The sequence below is a fragment of the Peromyscus leucopus genome, chromosome 4 (genome assembly GCF_004664715.2).
Source record: "Peromyscus leucopus breed LL Stock chromosome 4, UCI_PerLeu_2.1, whole genome shotgun sequence".
Taxonomy (NCBI): Eukaryota; Metazoa; Chordata; class Mammalia; order Rodentia; family Cricetidae; genus Peromyscus; species Peromyscus leucopus.
This window is the reverse complement of record NC_051066.1, coordinates 9674890-9699052: the sequence shown is the minus strand read 5'-3', so window position 1 is coordinate 9699052 and position 24163 is coordinate 9674890. Positions and strand designations below refer to the sequence as shown.

Genomic DNA, 24163 nt, shown 5'->3' with positions numbered 1-24163 from the left:
TTATTAAGGTAAAATGCCAGTGTCAAGTATGGGACCCTCCCTTTGGATGGCTGGTCATGATAGTCCCAAGATCCCCCAAACAGGACAAGCCAATACTGTTGCTCTTGGTTGTCCACCAGAACATGACAGAAAGACCTTGTTGCCGAAGACACCACACTCTGGTGACAGAAGAAATCAAGGTGAAACTGACCTGGAAACTTCCTTTCATAGCGCTGGACGGTGCTACGCAAGCCACTGGGGGAGAAAAGCCAGTCAACAGTCTCGTGTAGCTGTGAATCCTCCAGCCACAATAAAAGACCATCTTGGTTGGCTGGAGAGATGGCCCAGAGGTTAAGAGCAGCACAAGCTGTTCTTCCAGAGGACCAGAGTTCAAATCCCAGCAACCACATGGTGGCTCACAACCATCTGTAACTACAGTCTCCATGTGACACCCTCTTCTGGTCCACACAGTGCACAGACATACAAGCAGATAAAATATCCACACACATAAAATGAATAAATTTAAAAAAGAGAGACCATATTGGCAAGATATATATCTATTAGTGCAACAGTGGTATCCATGTGATGGAGGCAACCAACCATTTCCTGTTCAGACATGAAGCCCACTCCATAGCAGGGGCTCGTGCCTGGCACTGTAAATCTGACCAAGAATCCATGGCTGAAGAGGTCCTAGGTCCTAGGAGAGAACTACTACTACTGTCTTGTTCAACCACCCTCTAAATATCTAACTTTACACAAATAGACCAGGGTAGCTCTCAGACCTTATCAGGAACTCATCACTCTCCATTCAGGGGACAGCAATTAAAAAGAGATTCATGGACGTTCAAAGTGCAGAGTGTGGCTGTGGAGGGACGGCCTTAAATGGGACATCTATATCACACCATCTCCTTCAGGGCTTGGCATGTCACACAAGAGAGAGCAGCAAGATGACAGAAGTCAGAGACTGGGCACACGACTGTGAAAACGTCTTCTGGGCATGACACAGTCTCACGGCAGCTTTGGTTGCCTGCACAATAAGATCAAGCCAGTCAACACTCAGCAAGAATGGAAGGGGTTAATGGGACCCGCCATCTTGAGCCCCCATAGGTGACTGATAGGCTCTGGAGAGATGGCTATGGAGGGAGAACTGTTTTTCTTCAGGATAGCTCACAGTAGACTGTGGATGGCCCCATACCCACGCATATGTCCCACACTAATTGGTCTCAGGGGCTCATAAAAAATAGATGACTTGTAGCCAGGCGGTGGTGGCCCACGCCTTTAATCCCAGCCCTTGGGAAGCAGAGTCAGGTGGATCTCCGTGAGTTTGAGGCCAGCCTGGTCTACAGAGCAAGAGCCAGGACAGGCATCAAAACTACGCTGAGAAACCCTGTCTCAAAACCAAAACCAAAACAACAACAAATGCTTTTGTGTGTGTGTCTTCTCCGCAGCAGCCTTCCATCAGCACCATGCTGAGACTGTCACAGCCCCTGCTTTTCCGCGGTTTTTTTTTTATACTGTAGACACAAACAATTATCAGTCTGTAACTGTTCACAGCCAGAGTGGTTAGTTACATAAGGCAGGGGATTAGATTAAATTCAGGAAGCTGGAGAGACGAGTCAGTGGTTAAGAACACTGGCTGCTCTTCCAGAGGACCAGTGGTCCATTCCCAGCGCCCCTGTGGTGGCTCACACTGTTTTCAAGTCCAGCTCCAGGGCTCCGCCCTTTTCTAGCCTTCATGATGCATGGGGTGCATACACACAACACACATGCAAACACTCACACGCATAAAAATACACCTTTTAAAAGTAATTTTGGGCTTTTTATTTTGGAGATAGGGTTTCATGTACCCTAGAACTCATGTAGCCAAAGATGACCTTGAATTCCTGATTCCCCTGCCTCCACTACCCATGTGGTGATTACAGGTCTGTAACCACTATGACTGGTTAAAGGATTAAATTCTGACATGTACTATAAAGTACTCTAGAAAGTTCAGGCTGGCCTCAAACTCAGAGTCATCCTCCTGCCTGAGCTTAGTACTGAGATCACAGGTGTGAGACACCACCTTGAGACAGTGAAAAGACTTTTCCCTAGGGTATAAATACGTTCAGTTAAATCAGTCATATGAATCCAAATAAATCACCAGTGGTCGTTAGGTGTTGGGGTGACATTCCCCATCTCGGTGAAAAACTAAACACTGGAAACAGCCCAGACTGGCCTTAAACTCATTGTGGCCAAAATGACCTTGAACTCCTGATCTTCTGTTTCTACCTCTGGAGTGCTTCAATTACTCGTCTGACTCTGATTTGACTTTTGAAACAGGGTTTCACAGTATAACCCCAGGCTGGCCTTCAACTGTCAAGATTCTAGCCTGAGCTTCCCGAATAGCCAAGATGATAGGCCCTGCCGCCACACACAGCTCATCCCTGCAGTTAGTCTGTGTCTCAAGTAGAAAGACTCCCTTTTCCCCTTTTTCTGTTTCGCTGGGATGGCAGGCGTGGGCACTGCTTGGGCCCTTGAGGTCACTCTCTGCACGGTCATCAGCTCTGACTTGTAAAAAGCCTTTGTCTTTGCCCACCCACATCGGGCATTCACGGCCCCACAGAGCTTTCCACCCCCAAAGTGGAACTTGGGTCCTTGGAGCCGCAAGGCTGCCCAGCACTGGGGAGCGGCTGGTGGCCCAGCCTTAGTCTCAAGTTCTTTTTCAGCTCTGCTGCCACCCGGGGGGCGGCAGCCTGGATGGCGTCCTGGATGCTGTGTAGGTCCCACTGCGTCCTCAGGAGGGCATCATCCAGCCTGAAGAAGCCATCCCGGGTGCGCCGCACTTGCACGCACACAGCGGTGGTCCTCAGCTCCAGGCCGATTTCATGCACCAGCCTCCTCAGCTGCTGCTGCGTCTCATGCATACACTGCACCTCTGTGGAGCACAGACATGAACAGACACGACTGTCAGCAACAGCTCCAGGGACCAAGCTGACCTGGATCCACAGCCCTTGGGCTCCTCTCCACAGGAACATTCTTCAGCTCTGGGGGAGGACCTGGAGCACGCAGGCAGTCGTGAGGATCCCAGCTCTGGATCCCTCGGCCGAGGGTGAAGCCATGAGCAAGCCAGGCTTCCGGCAGCTCTGCTCACACTTGGTCTCTTCATGCGCCGGGACTGGGGCACAAAGGCGGCACTTTCATGGGGCTTACCACTGGGGGCTTTGGGGAGCGCTCAAGGAAGCCACCAATGGAACTCGGAAGAGGCTGGCGAGACCCAGAAAGTGACAGTCCCATCCGAGGGACACTTAACAATGTGGACAGCTCTGGAAATGAGCTGCTAGATCCAGTCTCTACTCCATGTTTTGTTTTGTTTGGGGGGTGGGAGGTTTGAGATAAAGTTTCTCTGTGTAGCTCTGGAACTCACTCTGTAGCCCAGGCTGGCCTCAAACTCACAGAGATCCGCCTGCCTCTGCCTCCCAGAGCTGGAATTAAAGGCGTGCACCACCATACCCAGCCCAGTCTTTGCTACTTAAGGGTTGGCTTCACAGGCTTGGGAAGAGAAAGGAGGCAGAGGGCAGCCTTTGTGCTGAACTTGGACCTGGTGGACGGAAGCCACCCATGGCTAGTCAATCAGGGCAGTGTATGCTGGCTTTGGCATGTCACACATGACTCCAAACCCAGGCTCCATCTCATCTCCAGCTTCCTGAGTGACTTACCTAAAAGGAACTCGGGAGGTGCAAAGTGCAGGCAGCGGATGCCAGAGATGAGCATTGGGGACTTGTTCATGGGCCGGATCACACCCTGTACAGCCATCTGGTAGGCCTCCTGGGACTTCAGATCCAGGTTGGAGTACCTGGGAGACAGGAGGGCCAGAATGGGAGGCCAGGGTGGGGGACCCGCCCCACCGAGGAAGGGTTCTTCCTTGTTCTCTACATTCCTCACCCATCACCCACCCCACCCCGTCTTCTACCCAGGCTCTTCAGAGCAGCCTCCCTTTCGGTCACCAGGGGCATTCTCTGCCAATCCCTGGCTTCACCTATCACAGGCTGGGCAATCCTGACCCCTCCCTGTGGACTGTGCTCCACCCGCAGCCACCTTACCTGAGGAGTGCAACCCCAAGGGGCCACAATACCACCCCTGTTGCAGGGCTCTCTCCACAAATGCCCCAGATCCAGGGCCTCGAGTGTCTTCCTGGTCTCTCTGACTGCTCACTCTCCTCTAGCCCTGCTATCCCTTGCTATCTTAAGGCCTAGTTCAGTGGGCACAAGACACTGTCCTCACAGCCTGCCTGGCCTTTCTCACAGGGTCCCCAGTGACACCACAGTGCTGTTTCAGAACTGTCCAGGGTCCCCACTGCCCGGGCCAACCTCATCCTGCGTCCCTTTGCTCCTGCCCCAGCCCTTCCCACCCCAAGGCCGACTCTTGGCTTGAGTACACTGGCCATTTCAGGCCTGGCACTCCTGCTACAGGTCCATGGCACAGGGCCTGGCTCCAGCTTATCCTCTGAGCATGTTCCCTGAGCCAGTTCCTGTCATCTCAGCAGACAGTCCCTGTCATGTTCCATGATGCTCAGGGACAGGTCTGTAAGACAGGGGCTTTTCCTGTCCCATCTACAGGCAGTTGGCTAGAGTGTCCTGGCAGCCATGGGGCTGATGCCCGGGAGAGTCAGGAGTCCTAGGCAGCCTGTTGGAGGGCTCTCAGGCAAGCTCTCAGCAACTAGATGACTCCATCCCCAGTCCTGTGCCTCAGTGGACCCAGGTTCCTCCCCTTTAATCAGCTGCACTTAGCAGAGCAGAGGGAATCTGGGATCTACTTACATTACCAGTGCCTTTTGGTGGGAGCCTTGGATTATAGCCAGGATCCGGTCCAGCAGTTCTCTGGTCACATGGTCTGGAAGAGGCATGGCATAGGGGAGTGTCAGTCTACAGATGGCCACAGAGGACAACCTGGGCAAGTGCCTTTTTCCCCAAAGCAGCCCATTTGAAAATGGCCAGAGCATCCATTGGGGATGGGGGGCGGGGGTGTTATAGGAGGTTAGGTCTGTTTATAGCCCTTCAGAAAGGGCTTAATAGCATTGGGCAAGTGGTGTATCCCAAGCACCTGAGAATCTAAGGCAGGAGGATAATGAGTTGGGAGGCCACCCTGGGCTACATAGCAAAATGTTGTATCAGTAAAAATAATTAACCAAATAAGGCTGAACATGGTGATGTGTCTTTAATCCCAGCACTCAGGAAGCATAGGCTGGCAGACGAATCTGTGATTTTGAGGCCTGCCTGCTTTACATAACAAATTCTGTGCCGACCAGGGCTACATTAATGAGACTCTATCTCAATAAACAAACACATAAAAAGTTGCCAGTTGTGGTGGGAGTCCAGGCAGATCTGATTAGAGGCCAGCCTGGTCTACATAGACCTTGAGGTCACTCTCTGCACGGTCATCAGCTCTGACTTGTAAAAAGCCTTTGTCTTTGCCTACCCACATCAGGCATCACTGCCCCACAGAGCTTTCCACCACCAAAGTGGAGCTCGGGTCCTTGGAGCCGCAAGGCTGCCCAGCACTGGGAAGCGGCTGGTAGCCCAGCCTTAGTCTCAAGTTCTTTTTCAGCTCTGCTGCCACCAGGGGGGCTGCAGCCTGGATGGCGTCCTGGATGCTGTGTAGGTCCCACTGCGTCCTCAGGAGGGCATCATCCAGCCTGAAGAAGCCATCCCGGGTGCACCATTAAGACTCAAAAGCTCCAAACACACACACACACACACACACACACACAAAAGACTCAAAAGGTGTGGTGGCATGCACCTTTAACCCCAGCACTTGGGAGGCAGGGGCAGGTGGATCTCTGAGTTTGAGGCCAGCCTGGTCTACAAAGTGAGTTCCAGGATAGCCAAGGCTACACAGAGAAATCCTGTCTCAAAAAACAAAAAAAAAAGAAAGAAAAAAGAAAACAACAAAAAACCCAAAAGATAAAATGTCTCCAAAGATAAAAAGAAAAGTTGAGGATGGGGCTGAGATGGCTCAGTGGTTGAAAGTACTCACTGCTCTTACCGAGGGTCTGGATTCTGTCCAGTACCCACGTAATGGCTCACAACCACCTGTAACCACAGTTCCACAGCATTCAATGCTTCAGATCTCGACAGTTTCCTGCATACATGTGGTGCATATACCCAGGAACATACACATACACGGAAAATTATTTTTAAGTTGATGAAAACTAGATTCTCTGCTCAACAAGATTCACAGTGGTGTGTAGTTTCCTCCGGAAATGAAGGTCAAACACAATGTGACTTGCCCTAGTCTGGGGCTGTCAATGCTAGTGACCACAGGAGGCACCTGGTCAAAAGCAGAAGCAGGAAGCCTGAGCAAGGAGCAGCTCTGCCCCCAGGACCTCCTGAGGGCTGAGCACCTAAGCCTGGGATTTTCACAAACTACCAGGAAGCTGAGACCAAGGGGCACAGTGGTGGCACATGCCAACCTCTGTGCGATGCCAGAATTTGGAACAGTGAAGGACTGAACCCTCATCGACTGCTGTCTCCAACCTATCTGACTGCACTGAACTGCCATGCTACCTGGAACTGGCCGCTACTGTCTCCCTGCCCGCCGACAAGCCCAACCCAGCGCCTCCTCTTCCGGGAAGCCCCTCCCCCATCCCCTAGCTTCTTCCTCTTCCAGGAAGCCCCTCCCCCATTCTCCTAGCTTCTTCCTCTTCCAGGTCCCCCTACCCCACCCTCCAGTTCTAGGTTCTTCCTCTTGGTCACTTTGCACCTGGGTCTTTCCCAACACCAACGCACTTCGACTTTTACTTTACTTCTTAATCACATAACTGAGAGACAAAGAGGGATTTTGCTTAATTGTAGAGCAAGCACAAAGTCCTGAGTCTGGTCCTCAGTACATACTAAGAAAAGAAAAAAAAAGATGCATGAATCTCCTTTTAAAAGTTATTATTGGAGCTGAAGAAATGGCTCAGTGGTTGAGAGGACCCAGGTTCAACTTCCAGCCCCCACATGGCAGCTCACATCTGTCTTTAACTCTAGTTCCAGGGTTTCCGACACCATCGCACAGACATACATGCAGGCAAAACACCAATAAACACAAAATAAAATAAATTATATATGTGAAAGTTATTATTATTAGCCTGGTGGTAGTGGCCCATGGCTTTAATTCCAACACTCAGGAGTCAGAGACAGGTGGATCTCTGAGTTCAAGGACAGCCTGGTCTACAGAACAAGTTCCAGTACAGCCAGAGCTAAACAGAGAAACCCTCTTTCAAAAAAACAAACAAAAAGTTGTTGTTTTGTTGTTGTTTTTATTATTTTAGCTTTTTTGAGACAAGGTCCCACTATGCAGCTCTGGCTGTCCTAGAACTCGCTATGTAGACCAGGCTGGCTTCAAACTCACAGAGCTCCTCCTGCCCCTACCTTCTGGGTGCTGCGATTAAAGGTGTGAGCCACCGTACCTGACTCTCTTTAAAATTTTTAGGTTAGATGGGGCATGATACTGGTGCATTCCAGAGCCAAAGGCAGAGGGAGGGGGAGTTCTGTGAGTTCAAGGCCAGTCAGGTTACAGTTTCAAAGATCAATCTGGGGCTGGCAGGATGGGTCAGTGGGCAGAAGTGCCTGCTGCACAGAACTGGCAGCGTGGTGGGAACTCAGCCCGACGGAGGGTGACGAGGCTCAAACTGGCCAGCCTTTGGTCCCTATGTTGTTCCCTTACAGCTAGAAGTTGTCGTCTGTCCCTGCTGAGTTTGGAATCCATGGTAGAAGGAGAGAAACAACTCCAGAGAGCTGTCCTAGAATCTCCATATGTGTGCCATGGCATCCCTGCCTCACTCTCTTAAACACACACACAAATAAATCAACTGAAAAAGATAGGTAAGCATGCCAGGCACGATGGATCCCATGTGTAATTCCAGCACTCAGAGGCTGACATAGGAAGACCTCCATGTGTTTGAGGCCAGCCTGGGGTACACAGCAAGACCCTGTCTCAGAAAAATATTATAGATGAGCCTCTCCCTCTCTCCCAGATTCTGGCTTCGTCCCACCGTGTTTCAAAATATTTGTGCACACTATGAAGATGTGTCTCTGCTTAAGGTGACTTCTGATTGGTTTAATAAGGAGCTGAATGGCCAATAGCTAGGCAGGAGAGGATAGGCGGGATTTCCAGGGAGAAAGATGAAGAGAAGGAAGAATCTAGGTGCAAGGATCTCACTAGAGACTCTGAAGAAGTCAGATATATGGTACAGAACAGAGGTAAATGAGCCACATGGCAGAATGTACATTAATAGAGACAGGTTAATTTAAGATATAAGAGCGACCTGGAAAAAACCCTAAGCTAAGGCCAAGCTTTCATGATCAATATTAAGTCTCTGTGTCATTACTGGGGAGCTGGCGGTCCCACAGAAGAAAGTCTGACTACACTTGAGAAAGCTTGTTACACCACCCAGAAGCACCAACGTGCTCACTGTTTCTAGGTGTTTGGGATGCCGACACACACTGAATGTACAAGCACAGCTTTACTGTGCCACATATCTCCAGCCTGCTACCAAAGGGGTATGTAAAGCCAAGTTCATCACTATTGGGCCCATCTGATCCACCATGTGTCCTCCAGCGCCTGGTTGACTGCTGCTGCCCAGAACTATCAGTTGTCAAATGAACACATGAGGCCCCAGGGCATGTCTTGGAACATAGGGCTAGTGAGAAACCATCCATCCCTATCCATCCGTCATTCATCCACACACCTACACTTAACATATCCCTGACCTGTGCAACTCGTGTGGTCATTCGATGAACTTCACACAGTCCATCCCACACGAGGACCGTGAAAAGCCAGATCAACAACAATCATTAGTTGGTTTCCATTCTGAGAGCGCGAGACTGAGGTGGGGGAGGGAACATTGGAATCAGGTGAGAAAGCAGGTCCAGGGCATTCTGGGAGAAAGGTAGCAAGCACAAAGCTGCAGCTTGAGCTTAGTGTGCCAGAACCAGACAGACACCAGTGTGATCTGGAAAGGTCAGGAATCAAGGGGACAGGAAGAAAAAGGGAGGCCGAGGCAGCCACCTCTCCTGCCCCACCCCTGGATCTCACCGTATGTCGTCTTCTCTATCAGCCGCCCATCTTCACAGAAGTTGTCTGTAGCTCTGCCTAGGAGGCCACGCACTGTGTAATCCTGTGGGGACAGGGCAGGGAAGTCCCCACTCTAAGCTCTGGCGCTAAGCAAGTGCCAGCCTGATGCTGGGTGGGGCTCGTGGGGCTCCATACACAGCGTTCCTGCTGCCCTTCCTGCCCTGGGGGCGGCTGTGGGCCCGGCTCTGGAGCTGGGAGGAGCTCCTGCGCCGTTGCCAGTGACCTGGACAGGGAGCCAGCACTGGTCTCCACCCACCTGCAGCCACTCAGCCAAACCGAGCAGACTGTGACCCCACATACGACCCGCCAGCCTCTGCCCAGCCTCTGCCCAGCCTCTGCATGGGCTAAGTTTCAATGCCCATGTCAAGGCCAGCGCTCGCTGCTCACAGAACTCCCCTGCCTCCAACTCTGTACAGACAACTGCCTCTTCCTGGGTGCTAACAGTGAGGAGGACAGAGATGGCGGTGACAGTGTTATTAACTCAGCTTGTACTCTGTGCCAGGGACTGAGCCAAGGCTCACTTCACACGCAGTCACTTTAATCCTCAAAGTAACTGTCTCAGGGAATGTTCTCTTCATTCCCATCACTTGAGGAAACTGAGGCATAAAGATGCTCCACCAAGGACAGGTGACCTGTGGCTGGCAGAGGGGTAAAAGATGGATTTCTGTCCCTTTTTTTTTTTTTTAACTGCTGGGTATGGAGAACCTTGTGCCTATTAGGCAAGTGTCTCACCACAGCCCTGAATGGGGATTATGAACTGGAGCCTTTGGGTCCCATATTCTGTGCTGTTGAGCACTGAGGACATAGACCTAAAGTGTCCCCTTCGCAGTGCCACAGTCTATGGCCCTACCAGGCCCTGGGGTGTCCCCATATTTTTGGACCACCATACCTTGGTGAGATGAGCCTCATACATGTCGGTGAGGAGTCTGCACCCATGTCCCACGGCGAGCACTGAAAGGCAGCCACACCCCTCTCAGACCAGAGTCCCTGGGACCACCCTTGCTGCTCCCTGCCACCAAAACTCTCTCCCTCCTCCTGTGCTGCAGCCAGAAGGGGACATGGAGCGCTCTGACACCCAGGTTAGAAGCCTCTCTGAGCAGATGTCAACACTGATCTCCAGGGCTCGAGCAAGGATGGAATCTGTCTCATGGTGGGAAATGGGCCTGAGGAAGCTCCCAAGGGGCTCTGAAACACCCCCAAAGCAAAAGACCACTGTCCCAGCTCCACCAAACTGCAATTACATTTGGGGTGGGAGGGGTGGGCCACACCTGTAATTACAGCCCTTAGGAGGCTGAGGTTGGAGAGTCTTGAGTTCCAGGCCTGCCTTGCAAGTATTCAGCCACTGTCTCAAATAAATACACAAATACATACATTTTAAAAATAAAATAAACCCTGAGTCAAGGTGACACATGCCTATAATCCCAGTGCTCAAGAGGATCAAAAGTAAAGGTTATTCAGAGCAAGCTGGAAGCCAGCCTGGGCTCACTGAGACCCTGTCTCAGAAAGCAAAAGTGAGTATCTGGCTTTTCTGACCCTAACCTTTAACGTCTTCGGCCCTAAAGCTCTGCATCAATACAACAGACAAAGATGCTCAGGCCTGTGGATACCACACAGATTGAGAGAGGCAATGCACAGGAAGCTATGGGTACAAAGGAAAGACCTAGAATAGTGGCCTATAGGGCCACTTCCTGCCCTTCCCTGATCTGTTTATCCCTCTGAAATGAATGGCTTTCCATTCACTGTTGGAGAGGGGGACAGGGAGGGGATATGAGATCATGTCTGACTGTCTGTACCTCAGGAAGAAAGATGAGGGGACCAAGACTGTGGAGGCTGGAAAGCGCAGCTACCACATGACTCCGAGGCCACAGATGGCTTGACTCGGGGCTTTGTATCCAGCTCCAGCAATATCCAGACCCTAGCCGGAGGAGACAGAATCACATGCCTAGGCTGCACCCTAACTTGATGGTGGCTCCTCTGGGGACATGAGCATTTACTGGCCAGGCCAGGTCACCTCAGTTCCAGTCTCGGTCTCTTTACTCCTAACATCACACAGCATCTATCACAGGTTTGGTAAATCAATGTCCCCAGAAGGCCGTGAATCACATGCCATCCTGAATCACATGCCATGTACCCCTGACAGAAGTGGGACCTGCTGTTCACAAATCATCCTCCCAGCGGATGAGACATCTGGACTCACGGGAGACAGCAGCGGTGAGAAAAGCAGGTCAGATAAGATGTGGGCTGCACTGCTGACCCTTCTGACCCTTCCCCAAGCCTCCCAGCCCCACAGCCCCACAGCCCCAGGCCATCTCTCACCAAGAACGCCAGAAGCCTGGGCATCCAAGCGATGTCCAACACCAATCTTCAGGCTGGTGAACGCTGGGCCACGTACTGGAAAGGGAAAGCCAGTTCATTTTCTCAACTAAGGAGCCCTGGGGATGGTTTTGGTATGAGGCCCTCATTCCTAGAACATCAGAGCTGTTGGGGGTCAAATTATGACTCCCAGCCTCCGCCTCCATGGACCTGGAAGCTGGGACCAGGACTATTTCCCCAGTTCCCTGGTCCAGAGAAAGGGCAACCCAAGAATCTCCTTATCTGCTCTATCACCATTCTCCCCTTAAGAGGCTCCAAGACCAGACATTACACCGGGGATCCAGACGGTGGGGCTCTCCGCACAGCATCTGCTGACAGAAAGCCTGGCCATTCTTCCACTGAGACTGTGGGCTCCCTGAGGTGAGACCTAGGGCTCTCTGCCCACAGTACTGCCCTATGACCCCAGAGTCAGTCTCTCAACTACGGAAAGGCTGAATACAGCTTAATGTGTCCCTGCACTTGGGAGGCAGATGGAAAAGATCAGGATCAGGACCTCAAGGTCACACTCAACTATATAGTGAGTTCAAGACCAGCCTGGACTACAAGAGGCTCTGTGTCAAAACACAAAAGCAAGGGCTGGTGAGGAGATTCGGCGGGCTTGCTGCAAAGCCTGATAATCCCACAAGTGGACTGAGAGAACTGACTCTCGAAAGACGCCCTCTGACCTCCACGTCCATGCCTTGGCATCCATGCATATGCACACATACACACAAATAATACGTTTTTTATAAACGGACCTACCTCACAGAACTGTGGTAAGGAGAAAGGTAACACCGTGTGTACGGAGCAGGTATTAATTAATAATAACATAAGTCTACCCGAAGTTCTGTTTCCATACAGAGTTCTAGAATAGTCACGAGTCAACACACCACAGCCCACACAAATCATCAAGTCTACTTTGTTCTGAGACAGGGTCTCACTGTGTTGCCCGGGTTGGCAGGGAACTCCTGAGCTTAAGTGATCCTTCTCCTTCAGCCTCCCTAGCAGACAGGACTCCAGGTGTGCACAACTGCGTTCCACAGTGGTTTATACTTCAGTCTTAACTGGAACATAAGAAGTCTCCCTCCCTCCTTTCCCTACCGTCTCCACTGCACTACACTGGCAAAGCTGAGCAGTGCTGAGGAAACCACATGGCCTGTAAGACTTAAAATGTTTAAAATCCTCCCCTCCTAAGGAAGTTTGTCAGTCCCTGGTCTAGAAACCTAACTCAGGCCAGGGATTTCCCCTAACAGTCAGTATCGTGCCCGGCTCTGCCTTACCAAGTCTGTGAGTAGTAAGGGTAGGCACGCTGGTGGCTGTGAGAGTCAACTTCTTCTCCTCACTGCCTTCTGCAGGGCCTAGCAAGAAGTGAACTCGCTGTTTCGGAGCAGGAGGTTTCACTGATGCATTGAGACCTAAACACAAAAGAACACATTGTCAAAACTGTCCCAACACCTGGGAGAAGGGGTAAGCCTATGATAATGTAGAAGATAGATTTGCATAACGTAGAGAATAGAATGAGAGTCCTTAAGAACCTGGGCATTGGGGCTGGAGAGATGGCTCAGCGGTTAAGAGCACTGGCTGCTCTTCAAGAGGACCCAGGTTCAATTCCCAGCACCCACATGGCAGCTCACAACTGTAACTCCAGCTTCAGGCAATCTGACACCCTCACATAGACATACATGCAGGCAAAACACTGATGCGTATACAATAAAAATAAAGAAATTATTTTTAAAAATAAAAGAAGAGGAGGAGGGAGGGAGGAGGAGGAGGAGCAGCAGCATCTGGACATGGGTGGCGGGGAGCCCGAACTGCCTCTGCAGCCAGGGCTACACAGAGAAACATTGTCTCAAGAAAAAAAACAAACAAACAAAAAGCAGAACAAGAGCCTTAAGAAAGACTGGGCTGGAAATGCGGAAATGTATCTCAGTGGGTGGAATATTTGCACAACATGCAAGATGCCCTGGGTTCCATCCCCAGCACTGATAAACAGAGGTGATGGTACACCAATGTAGTGGGAAGTGAGGGCAGGAGGACCAAAAGTTCAAGGTTATCCTCACTTTACATGGCAAATTTGAGAGACTACATGTGAGTTGTTTAAAAAACGAAAGAAGGAAAAAAGAGGAAGGAAAAAAATGGGGTTTGAAGCTCAGTGTGGTGGTGCATGCCTGTGAGCCCAGCACTTGGCAGGTGGAGATAGGAGCGTCAGAATTCTTAAGTCCTTGCTGATTTCAATGTCGGATTAATTAATTACTCGAAACCCTGTCTCAAAAAAGCCAAGAAAAAAATGTTTCAAATTCTAACTCTATAATAGTAACTGTGCGAAAATCAACAGTATGGAATGCGTTTCTCTACCAGAAAATAGCGGAGAGTGGGGAGTAACGAAAAGTATCCAAGAGAAAACCAGGAACTGGCTATAACCAGGCAAACGTGTCACATTGTGTCTTGTGTTGATTCTGCAGGAAGAATCCGAATCAGCGTGGGACTCCGGATGAACTAATGCAGAATAGAGGGTCCGCGTCGAAGCACTCACCTTTAAGCAGCTGCAGCTCCACGGTTTCCCGTAAGTGCAGCCATTTCAGCCCCGGAGGTTTGTAGACCGCGAAGAGCCCCTGCAGTCGAGCCAGGCCCGAAGACCCCATGGCTGGAACTCAGCAGTACCACACCATCCAGAAGCTGGGATGCAAACGGAAGTGCCGTATGGTCCTGTCCCAAATGTGGTCCCTACTGTAGGTCGCTGCCATGTTTCCTCAGCCGGAAGCGGTTCTCACCTCATTGTCCTTCGGAGGGAAACATGCGGTGGAGAAGGAAATAGGGCCGAATGTTGAGCAGAGTAGCTCTCGGTTATGTTCATTCGCGGATCCCTTTCAGGAGTTTTTTGTTTGTTTCTCATATATCCCAGGCTGCTCTCGAACTTGCTATGTTGCAGAAAATTCCTGATTTTCCAGTGTCCACTTCCCAAATGCTGGGGTGACAGGTGTAATTCAGGGCTTTGTTTTTGAGATAGGGCCTCAGGAAGCCCAGACTGGCTTCGAACTTACTAAATAGCCAAGAAGGACTTTTAACTGATCCTCTGGCTTCCAGCTTTCGCGACAAGCATGCGCTATCAACAAGGCCTGAAGTCTTGGTCAGTGGCAGACAGGTCCTGTGGCTTTCTTTTTCATTCCCCCGTCCATAATACATTTCCGATCAAAATGCCATAGTGAGTGTAGTCCCCTGGAGTCTTTTGACTTTTCCGGCCTCCGTCGTGCCAGCGGAGCCCCGCCCACCCACCGCGGACATCCGCTGCCATGGTGACCCTGCTGCTTCGCTCCCTGCGCCCTAGCCCCAATCTCCCACGCAGTCTGCAGCTCGCTGTAGGTGAGCATCTCTGACCTGGGCCTCCGCGGCTACTGGAGGAACCCGGCTCTTCTTACCGTTGTACCCCTTTCCTGCCTCGCAGATGTGCCCCGCAGGGCCAGGAGCCATGGCACCCGCCTGCTGTACCCGGACCACATCCCCACGACCTCGCTGCAAAAGATGCTGCTGGCCGCAGGCTCGGCGGGAATGGCGCTCTACAACCCCTATCGCCACGGTAAAGCCATTTGCTCCCCGCCCTCGAAAGCCCGGGCCGGTCATGACCTCTGTCAAAGCCTTGGTTTCCTGTAGGTAGCCAGAGTCAGGCAGTCTTGGGCACCCAAACCTGGCTACATCTATCTCATAGTTCCCAGGAACGTTTATGATAATCAGGTGCCTGGTTCTAGTCGAAGTCACTATAATGAATCTGCTGGGCAGAGGGGGAAAGGAGAAAAAGCGTGAAATCTACAGGTCTGCTTTTTTGTAATTCTGGGGAGAGTCTGTCATCCAAGCATGTTACTCACTGGACTGAATGACTTGCAGGTACACACATTATAACATTCTCACTAGGTTGTAAACTTGGTAAGGTCAAGGACCGTGGTCTTCAGCATTTTCTTTGCCGAATCAGTTCAAGACCAGCCTGAGTTACATAGCCAGTCTTTGTCAAAGATAGAAAAGAAGATGGGAGGGAGAGGAAGAAGACATGGGAAGTTGTTTATATAGGATCACATATCTACTGACCGTACCTGGACTCAAATCTAGCACCATGTTTTTTTAATTGTTGTTTTGTTGAAATGAGGTCTCATGTAGACTAGGCTGGTCTCTAACTCACTACTTAGCTTAGGATGACTTTGAATTCCTGATTGTCTTGCCTCCCCACCCCAAGAATGCTGGGATTACAGGCATGTGCCTCCATGCCTAGTTTATGTGATTCTGGGACTCAAAATGCTTTGAGTGTACTAAGCAAGCACTCTGCCAGCTTAGTTACATCAGCCCTTCATCACCATTTGATCTCAAGCTTGCCCTGTACTAATCAGTGGAAACATGATAATCTGTTTTGATAATGGGCTATGAAAGTGATTCAGCACTCTGTTGATTAGTAGATTAGAAATGTTAAGAAAGTCTAGTAGACTAGTAATGTTAAGAAAAACAGCTAGCTGTCCTGGAAGCACTCACCTTTAATCAGGCACTTGGGAGGCAGAGGCAGGAAGATCTCTGAGTGTTGGAGGCCAGCCTAGTCTACACAGTGAGTTCCAGGACAGCCTGTACTACAAAGACAGATGTTTCAAAAAACAAAAAGATCCCATCCTCCATCTGTGCCCATTTCTGTCCTTTTAGACATGGTTGCAGTTCTAGGGGAGACCACAGGATACTGCACACTGAAATTCCTCAGGGACCAGATGAAGAAGGATCCAGAGGGTGCCCAGATCCTACAGTAGGTCCCAACTTTGCCTTGACATTTGGCAGGGGTCCTGATCTTTCTAGAGTCACACTGTGTCACCCGGTAAGGAGCCCTTCAGAGAACCATGGGTGGATGCACTGCCTGGACGCCGCTCAATACCAGGAGCACACATATGTGTATGTAGTCTGGATCCCCTGGGTTGTACAATATTAGCCCAATGTCAGCCTGAAGACTCTGCGTGCATTAAGCTCTCCGTGTGTTAGCTGTGCCCCTCCAAATGTGCTCTCACTGTCCCCTCCCCGCAGTGTTACTTGTGAGTACCCTTATCACAGCTGTGGCCCTTCTTTGACTAGATCACGACTTTGAAGGCACCAGCTCAGCCCTGGTTTGTGATTGTCTCCACAGTCCCCAATACTGCTCCATTAGGGCTTGTGACTACATGGCTGTCCCGTGGCCCTTTGCCCACCCACCTTCCTCTATGCGGCCCTTTCACTGGCCGTGGATGACATACTCTCAGCCTCCCCTCCTGCATTCTGTCTTTCAGAGAGCGTCCCCGGATCTCACTGTCCACCCTTGACCTAAGCAAGCTCCAGAGCCTGCCTGAAGGCTCTCTGGGCCGTGAGTACCTGCGCTTCCTGGATGTGAATGTGAGTTTCCAGCCTCTCTGCATCTAGTTACCAACAAGGGCACAGGAGTGGCATGGGGATGGTAGCCTCGGGCAGGAGAATGCCCAAGCTGCCAACTCGGGCAGGAGAATGCCCAAGCTGCCGACTCGGGCAGGAGGATGCCCAAGCTGCCGACTCGGGCAGGACTGCTTTTCAGTCATTTCTCTATGGGATGGGCAAATGATCTGGGAATGTCATCTCAAATACTGGCACCAGCTGGAGATTATTAACCTCCTGTTGCATGGCAGCTGCCAGGCTGGGTACATGATCTGGCTAGATCCTCCCAGTGACCCTGTCAAGTATATTCTGTTGTCCTCTTCTTGCAAGAGATGAGGACACAGACACCAAGCACAGCTGGTACCACTCAGGGCAGAGTTCAACCCCAGAGTACTCTCTGAACCGCTGCCCTGTGTTCCCCTGCTGCCCTGGAGGATGGCCAGTGTGGCTGGCGCTCTCCAGCACCAGGCAAGGCAGATGGTGGGAGGGGAGGGGGCTCCCAGCTATTGAAGGACTCACCACTCAGCATCTGCCTTCCATCATTCCACGTGATGGGGTGTAGCAAGCCAGGTCGCTGTCCCCGTGGAGCTTGTGCTCTTATTAGAGAGGCAGTTAATAAAGTAGTTTTAAAATTTCAGATGAAAATGTAGTGGTCTGGGGATATAGCTCAGTTGGTAGAGTTCGTCCACAAAGCCCTGGGTTCAGTCCCCAGCACTGATGAGCTTGGCGTAGAGTGGAAGGAAGAGGATCCGAAGTTCAGGGCCAGCCTTACCTGCGTAGTGAGTTTTTGGCCAACCTGGGATACACGAGACCCTGCCCCTCCCCTTTTTTGAGGTAGAGTGTTTCTTGAGTACTTAGAATGCACGAGACATCGTTCTCATCCACGGAACACAATGAACAAAAATAGCCAAACGCCTGCTGCTGCTGCGGAGCCTGCAGCCCAGCAGATGGGTGCTCTGGAGGGAACACCACGATGGGGCAGAAGATGTCTCCGGAGCAGGTGGAGGAGGCCACTCACGGTAGAGTGGTCAGGAGAGACCTTTCCAGGGAGACTTGGAAGATGAGGCGTGGTCAGCCATGTAGAGTTCTGGGGAAGAGCACTCTAAGCAGATGAATCAGCAAGTTCAAGGACAGTTGAAAAGGACGATGCAGAGCCTGGGATGACAGCTTTGCTGGGACAGTGCCTGCTGCTTATGGGGACCGAGTTTGGATCCTCAGCACCCGTGTGCAAACCCAGAGCCGGCAGTTCTTACCTGTAACCCTAGCACTTTGGAGATAGGGATAGCTGGTCCCAGAGCTTCCTTACCAGCCAGCCGACCTGAATCAGTTCAGTCCAGGTTCAGTGTGAGAACTGGCTCGAAAACTAAGGTGAGGAGTGAGGAAGACATTCAACACCAACCTCTGGCCACACACACATAAAAAAGGGGAAGAAAATCAAGTCCGATGCTATGATGTGTACCTACAAGCCTAGTACTTGAGGGAGTGAAGCAGGAGGTTTGCCACTGAGTTCAAGATCAACCCTGGCTACATAGAGAGTAACCAGCCCTGCCATTCTTACCTGGCAAGACCCTCTCTTTAACAGGCAGATGGGCTGGAGCGATGGCTCAGTGGTTAAGAATGCTTATTGCAGCCGGGCGGTGGTGGCGCATGCCTTCAATCCCAGCACTCGGGAGGCAGAGCCAGGCAGATCTCTGAGTTCAAGGCCAGTCTGGTCTACAGAGTGAGATCAGGACAGGCACCAAAGCTACACAGAGAAACCCTGTCTCAGGGGGGAAAATGCTTATTGCTCTTTCAGAGGACCAGGGTTCAATCTCCAGCACCCACATGGCAGCTAACAACCTTTTGTAACTACAGTTCCAAGGTGTCTAACACTCTCTTCTGGCCTCTGTAGATACCAGGCATGTATTTGGTACATAGATACATACCCATAAAAAACACCCATGTGTATATTAAAAGAAGAAATTGACAAAACAAAACAATGGAGGGTCTGGGGATATAACTCAGTAGTAGACAGCTTAGCATGCATAAGTACATAGATAAACAAAACACTCAAAGGCTTGAAAGGGAAACAGTGGCTGGTAGTTGTGCTGGGGCATGGGAAAGAAACTGCATTTTGTAACAGGAGCCATTAAAAGTCATTGGAGGAGCCAGACTGTGGTGGTGCACGCCTTTAATCCCAGCACTCAGGAGGCAGAGGCAGAAGGATCTCTGTGAGTTCAAGGACAGCCTGGTCTACAAAATGAGTCCCAGGACAGCCAGAGCTGTTACACAGAGAAACCCTGTCTCTAAATTAATTAATTAATTAGAGGCATTGCTTCAAGACGGTGCCTTGCCCTGCCTCTTGCCCTCTCCAGGCACCTGTGCCTTGGCAGGGCAGTCACCTGCCCTAGTTTCACCAGGCTGCAGGTTATTTCGTCAGTGAGAACCTGTCCCAAGTGTCACCGCGGGAGGGACAGCTTCTGCATTCTCCACAGCTTTCAGTCCTGTTGCCGGGGAGGGAGGAGGTCTCTTAGGGCCATCCTGGGTGCCCTACCCAGCAGCTTCCCTACTGTGATGGCAGTCTGGAGATGTAGCACTTCTAGGACAAAGTTGGAGCCCTACAGAGATGTATGTAGGCGAAGGTTCAAGATAAGGCCACGGAGCTGCGGCTGACAGTCAAAGGAATGGAAGTAATGCCCTGCCTCTCTTCCTAGTTTCACAACAGCCCTGCACAAATCCCTCCTGGAAAAGCCTTCGTCTTCAGGGCACTAATGTGGCTGACTGATGATGAATGTCAAGGCTGCTGACTATAAAGGCAACAGACTCTGTTCCAGGTTAATTCAGCCACCTCAGCTGTGTGATCTTGGGCCCCACACTCCACCCCTCTAGCCACGTTTTTCTCACCTATTTCTAAAGTAACCTCAGTTACTGAAAGGGCAAAATATGGCAGTGTATGTAAAGGATGTTATATATAGTGGGCACATAGTAGGCCCTCAGTGAAAGTAGCTGCTGTTACTACAATTGCTTCAGCCTTGCATAGCAAGAGAACATAAGGTCTTGAGACCCAGCAAGGCCACGGATTAACACCAAGCATTAGCACTATGCCAGAGCTGCCCCAAAGCCACAAAGACCTCAGGTCTATCAGCTCCTGGGTAAGCTGAGGGCATGCTGGGAGCAGGGCTGAGTAAGTGAGATGATCCACCTCCTTACCTGTGCTCAGAGAAGTGCCTGGGAGTGTACACACCTATAACCGGAGCATTAGGGAGGCTGCCGCAGAAGAACTGCCATGAGTTCAAGGTCAGCCAGGGCTACATAACAAGAGACTTTCTACAAAACAATGAAAAGGGAGTCATTGATCTGGGTCCTGGCATAGGCACCAGAGTCACAACAGTGAGTGAACTAGCAAGCCCTGTCCTCAGGTGTACAAATTGAACTCAGGCCACATAGAGAATTTAAAGCTCCCTACCGGCCCCTTGATTTAAAAAAAAAAAAAAAAAGGAAGCAGATAGAATTAGTTTAATAATAACATTTGGGCCAGGCGGTGGTGGCGCACGCCTTTAATCCCAGCACTCAGGAGGCAGAGCCAGGCGGATCTCTGAGTTCGAGGCCAGCCTGGGCTACCAAGTGAGTCCCAGGAAAGGTTCAAAGCTACACAGAGAAACCCTGTCTCGAAAAACCAAAATAATAGTAATAATAATAATAATAATAACATTTGGCTATTTACTTATTTTGATTTTTGGGACAGGCTCACAGCCCAGGGTGGCTTCAAATTCTATGTTGCTAAAGATGTCCTTGGACTCCTGATCCTTTTGCCTCTACCTTGAAACTGCTGGGATTACAGCTGTGTGCCACTGTGCTTGGTTTTATGCAGTACCGAGGGTATGTTAGGCCCTCGCCCTACCCACTGAGCTTCACTCCCAGCTCCATGTCAGTCATTAAGTTTAGCAACAGTGTATTTATTTTGTGTGCACAAATCTGTGTGTGTATATTCTAGAGGTTGACATCGTGTCTTCCTCTACCTTAGGTTTCAAGTCAGCTCCAACTTGGAGCTCATCAAGTCCCAGGTCACCTCTTAGCCTCTTGTTTCTGCCTTCCATGAGCTGGGTTTAAAGGCACATGTGCTGCAACTACCCTTCCATTTAGTTAGTTAGTTTAGTTAGTTAGTTAGTTAGTTAGTTAGTTAGTTAGTTAGTTGTCTGTCTATCTATTTATCTATCTATCTATGGTGTGGCTTCTGTGGATCGAATGCTTGTACAACAATCATTTTATTGACCAAGCCGTTTCCCCTGCTCCTAGTATGTTCATTTTTTATGCAACCAATCCCAGAACTTCCTGTCTTACGAATCATAAAGTCCATACGCACTCCCCCTTTCCTCACTAAGGCTCTAGACTCCACAGGCTGCCAGCATTGTGAGTTGGAGCAGGCTCCGTGGGGATCTTCCCCTGTTGGCAGGTGTGGATGGAAACAGAATCCTCAGATAGGGTATGAGTTTGGTGGGAGTGGCTGAGAATCAACTAGCTGCAGGCCGGATGGGCCCTGGGGGCTGCTGGGGAGGGGTCTAAGAAAGGGTCATGTCTGCCAGAGGGTCTCCCCTGATACACGAGCACCTACCCGCTTTGTGGACGATGAGGAACTAGCCTATGTGATCCAGAGATACCGAGAGGTGCACGACATGCTCCACACCCTGCTGGGGATGCCCACCAACATGCTGGGTGAGTGCTGCAGAATACCCAACTGAGTGAGCAGTGGCAAGGTGGCCCACCAGGTCTGTTTCCAGGCAGGGCCCCTGTTCAGTCCTCTTCTTTACCAACTAGCTCAGCTCCTGCCTTGTCTTCCACATTATATGTGCATCCTGGTAGCACCCCTGCTGTACATCCCCATTCCTCCATGGCTCCCCGCCCTTGTCTCAGCATCTAAACACCAAGGATCCCTGCTTCTGAAACCCTCAGCAACTCCTTGTAGCCTGTACAGACCATTGTCAGCCTGGCCTTTGAGATCTTCTGCATGCTGTCCCCAAGATTCCCCTTTTGGACCTTCCCTCACTTCTAGCTAAATGCCCCACAGGACGGGACTGGACACCAGCAAACAAACCCTAGAAATGTAAAAGGAGAACATACCTCCCTGGGGGCCATTCCAACATCGCTGACTCTCCCGCTCCTCACCTTCTCACCTCTTATCCCCCTCCCTCACCTCTAGGAGAGGTTGTGGTAAAGTGGTTTGAGGCTGTGCAGACCGGCCTGCCCATGTGCATCCTGGGAGCACTCTTCGGACCCATCCGCCTCCGTGCTCAGTAAGTTTTCTGGGGGTGGGAGGAGACCCCAGAAGGTCTGGAGCTCCGGGAAATGGGGAAGGGCATGCAGGGGCCTGGTGCCTCGCCAGGAAGGAGAGGCAGAAAAGGAAACTCAGGCAGTGAGCAAACCTAAACCCCAGGGCTTTAGGCCAGGGCTCAGGGGCTGGATCAAAATAAACAGTGTCGACATGAAGGTGTTCTTTCTGGCATCGGACAGCTCTGTATTTAAATCTGAGCTCCATTGCAGGCAGGGTGTGTGCTATGGGGCATGGGAGCGTTCCTCACTGAGATCTGCTTAGGTCTGGGGGAGGGCTGACTGAGCCCAGAGTCTGCTGTACCTTATGTCTTTTCTTCCTGTCCCACAGGAACCTGCAAGTGCTGTTCTCTGAGCTGATCCCTTGGGCAATTCAGAATGGGTGCAGGGCCCCATGTGTCCTCAATCTCTACTACGAGCGGCGTTGGGAGCAGCCCCTGACAGCCCTTCGGGAGGAGCTGGGCATCAGCCCTCCCCCAAAACATATCCAGGGCCTGGCCTAGGCTGAGCTGCTGCATGGGAGGCCGGGTTTGCCTCTGCACACACTGCCTTCTGGGGACAAAGGAGCACCTTCTACTGCCTTTATTTCTTCTCTTTGAACCTTGAGCTCAGAGCGGCACTGATCATAATGTTTATGGTCACTGCTGTCATGTGCCTTGAGGGCCAGCCCAGGAGAGAGCAGGCAGGGCTGTGAGGGGCTGTGAGCTCTCCAGAGAGCAATGTGTGGCCTGGAACAGTCCTCTTGGATCATTCTGGATTGTTTGGGTCTGAAGCCCCTCTTCTGGACAGTTACCCTTACAGGACATTCTGTCAAGCTGTATCTTCCAGAGCCTTGACTACTCACTACATCCTGTTCCTGTTCCAAAGCCCCAAAAAGAATGGTGGGAAATGAGTGGCATCTCTGCTGTCTGAATAAAGTCTCCCATCAGGCCTAGAGTCTGCTGGTCTCCCCTTGCCTTAGGCCTGGGGTACTGGTTGGGGGGATTCCTTCCCAATTTGGACTTCAGTTGCTTGTCTCTGTCATTGGGTCTGAGTCAGGCAGTCTAAGAATCAAGCCCCCAGCCAGCAGAAAGCTAATAGCAAGTCCCTTCTCTTTCTAAGCCAGACTTCTAACATCAACATAGGAACAATGATCGGGCCTATGGCAAGAGTCAGAGGATAAAGCTGTTTCTACCTCCCCCTGATAAAAACCAACAAAGTGAACCAAAGTGAGGTGCCTCAGCAGTAAAGGCACTTGCCACCAAGCCTGACAACCTGATTTTGATCCCCAGGACCCAAATGGTGGAGAAAGAATGGTCTCCCACGAGTTGTCTACAAATGTCCATAATGCATGTGTCCATATACATATACATACACCTGTACACTCATACACAATGAAATTTCAAACCTGGAAGAAAATTGCTGCAAGCTGCAGGAAAATGTAATGGAATTCAGCTACTGTCACAAAAGCTACTACTGGGAAGGGCCGGGCTAGCTCAGTTGGTAGAGCATGAGACTCTTAATCTCAGGGTCATGGGTTCATGCCCCATGTTGGGCACCAGGTCTTGAATGTGATTAAAGGCCTGCCTTAGTAATCTTCTTCCCAGGGGCCCAGAAGAGTAGCTAGCGATGGCACGAGTTATTTCCGGGAAAAGAATTTTTTTTATTCTATAATTCAATTCAATCTCACATATCAGCCCCACCCCCACCCCAGGAAAAGAATCTGAGAACACCGAGCTCTTGGTCCATCTACTTTATTCCTTGGGGATAAAATACCATCTACACAGCTTCAGTTCTGTTCTCGTGCCCAGCTCCTTTCTTGCCTGATTTCTCTCTACCTTTATCTGCCGTCCCCTCTAAGTTCTGTCTGAATTCTCTCATCTTAGTTCTGCCCCCATCTTGGTCTTTCTCATCTCGTTCTTCCCCATCTGGCTCTTCCTCATCTTCCATCTCATTCTTCTAGTTCTCCATCTAGTTCTCCAGTCAAAATCCTCCCTCAGTCTGAGCTTTACAGATCTATACCCACACAACAGCAGTGCTCTCGCTAAAGCAA

General features: G+C 50.8%; 2 protein-coding genes across 4 annotated transcripts; one reads left to right on the top strand and one right to left on the bottom strand.

Moving 5' to 3' along the window:
* Window positions 1-1791: 1791 nt before the first annotated feature.
* On the bottom strand, window positions 1792-14171 carry Trub2 (TruB pseudouridine synthase family member 2). Of its 3 annotated transcripts, XM_028883290.2 has the most exons (8): window positions 13961-14171; window positions 12708-12842; window positions 11392-11466; window positions 9965-10026; window positions 9037-9118; window positions 4776-4848; window positions 3675-3811; window positions 1792-2893 (listed from the first exon to the last, which is right to left on the bottom strand). In XM_028883290.2, the coding sequence occupies exons 1-8, from the start codon at window positions 14067-14069 to the stop codon at window positions 2568-2570; spliced, it is 999 nt and encodes a 332-aa protein (XP_028739123.1). In that variant the 5' UTR covers window positions 14070-14171; the 3' UTR covers window positions 1792-2567. The 3 variants fall into 3 exon arrangements, with proteins under 3 accessions (XP_028739123.1, XP_028739124.1, XP_028739125.1); XM_028883291.2 differs by lacking the exons at window positions 9037-9118; window positions 9965-10026; XM_028883292.2 differs by lacking the exons at window positions 9965-10026; window positions 13961-14171 and having other exon boundaries at window positions 12708-12796.
* A 464-nt stretch (window positions 14172-14635) lies between these two features.
* Window positions 14636-23067, top strand: Coq4 (coenzyme Q4). Its single transcript, XM_028883293.2, has 7 exons — window positions 14636-14787; window positions 14870-15001; window positions 16102-16198; window positions 16710-16812; window positions 21390-21519; window positions 22004-22097; window positions 22463-23067. The coding sequence occupies exons 1-7, from the start codon at window positions 14718-14720 to the stop codon at window positions 22632-22634; spliced, it is 798 nt and encodes a 265-aa protein (XP_028739126.1). The 5' UTR covers window positions 14636-14717; the 3' UTR covers window positions 22635-23067.
* The last annotated feature ends 1096 nt before the right edge of the window (window positions 23068-24163 follow it).

Excerpts from the sequence above, each read along its gene's own strand:
- Trub2 (XM_028883290.2), bottom strand. The coding sequence starts at position 14,069 with ATGGGGTCTTCGGGCCTGGCTCGACTGCAGGGGCTCTTCGCGGTCTAC. Across the intron at positions 10,027-11,391 it reads CCAGGCTTCTGGCGTTCTTG|TGCTCGCCGTGGGACATGGG; the intron begins GTGAGAGATGGC and ends GCTGCCTTTCAG. Across the intron at positions 3,812-4,775 it reads CACCAAAAGGCACTGGTAAT|GTACTCCAACCTGGATCTGA; the intron begins GTAAGTAGATCC and ends CCTGTCTCCCAG.
- Coq4 (XM_028883293.2), top strand. The coding sequence starts at position 14,718 with ATGGTGACCCTGCTGCTTCGCTCCCTGCGCCCTAGCCCCAATCTCCCA. Across the intron at positions 14,788-14,869 it reads CAGTCTGCAGCTCGCTGTAG|ATGTGCCCCGCAGGGCCAGG; the intron begins GTGAGCATCTCT and ends CCTGCCTCGCAG. Across the intron at positions 22,098-22,462 it reads CCCATCCGCCTCCGTGCTCA|GAACCTGCAAGTGCTGTTCT; the intron begins GTAAGTTTTCTG and ends CCTGTCCCACAG.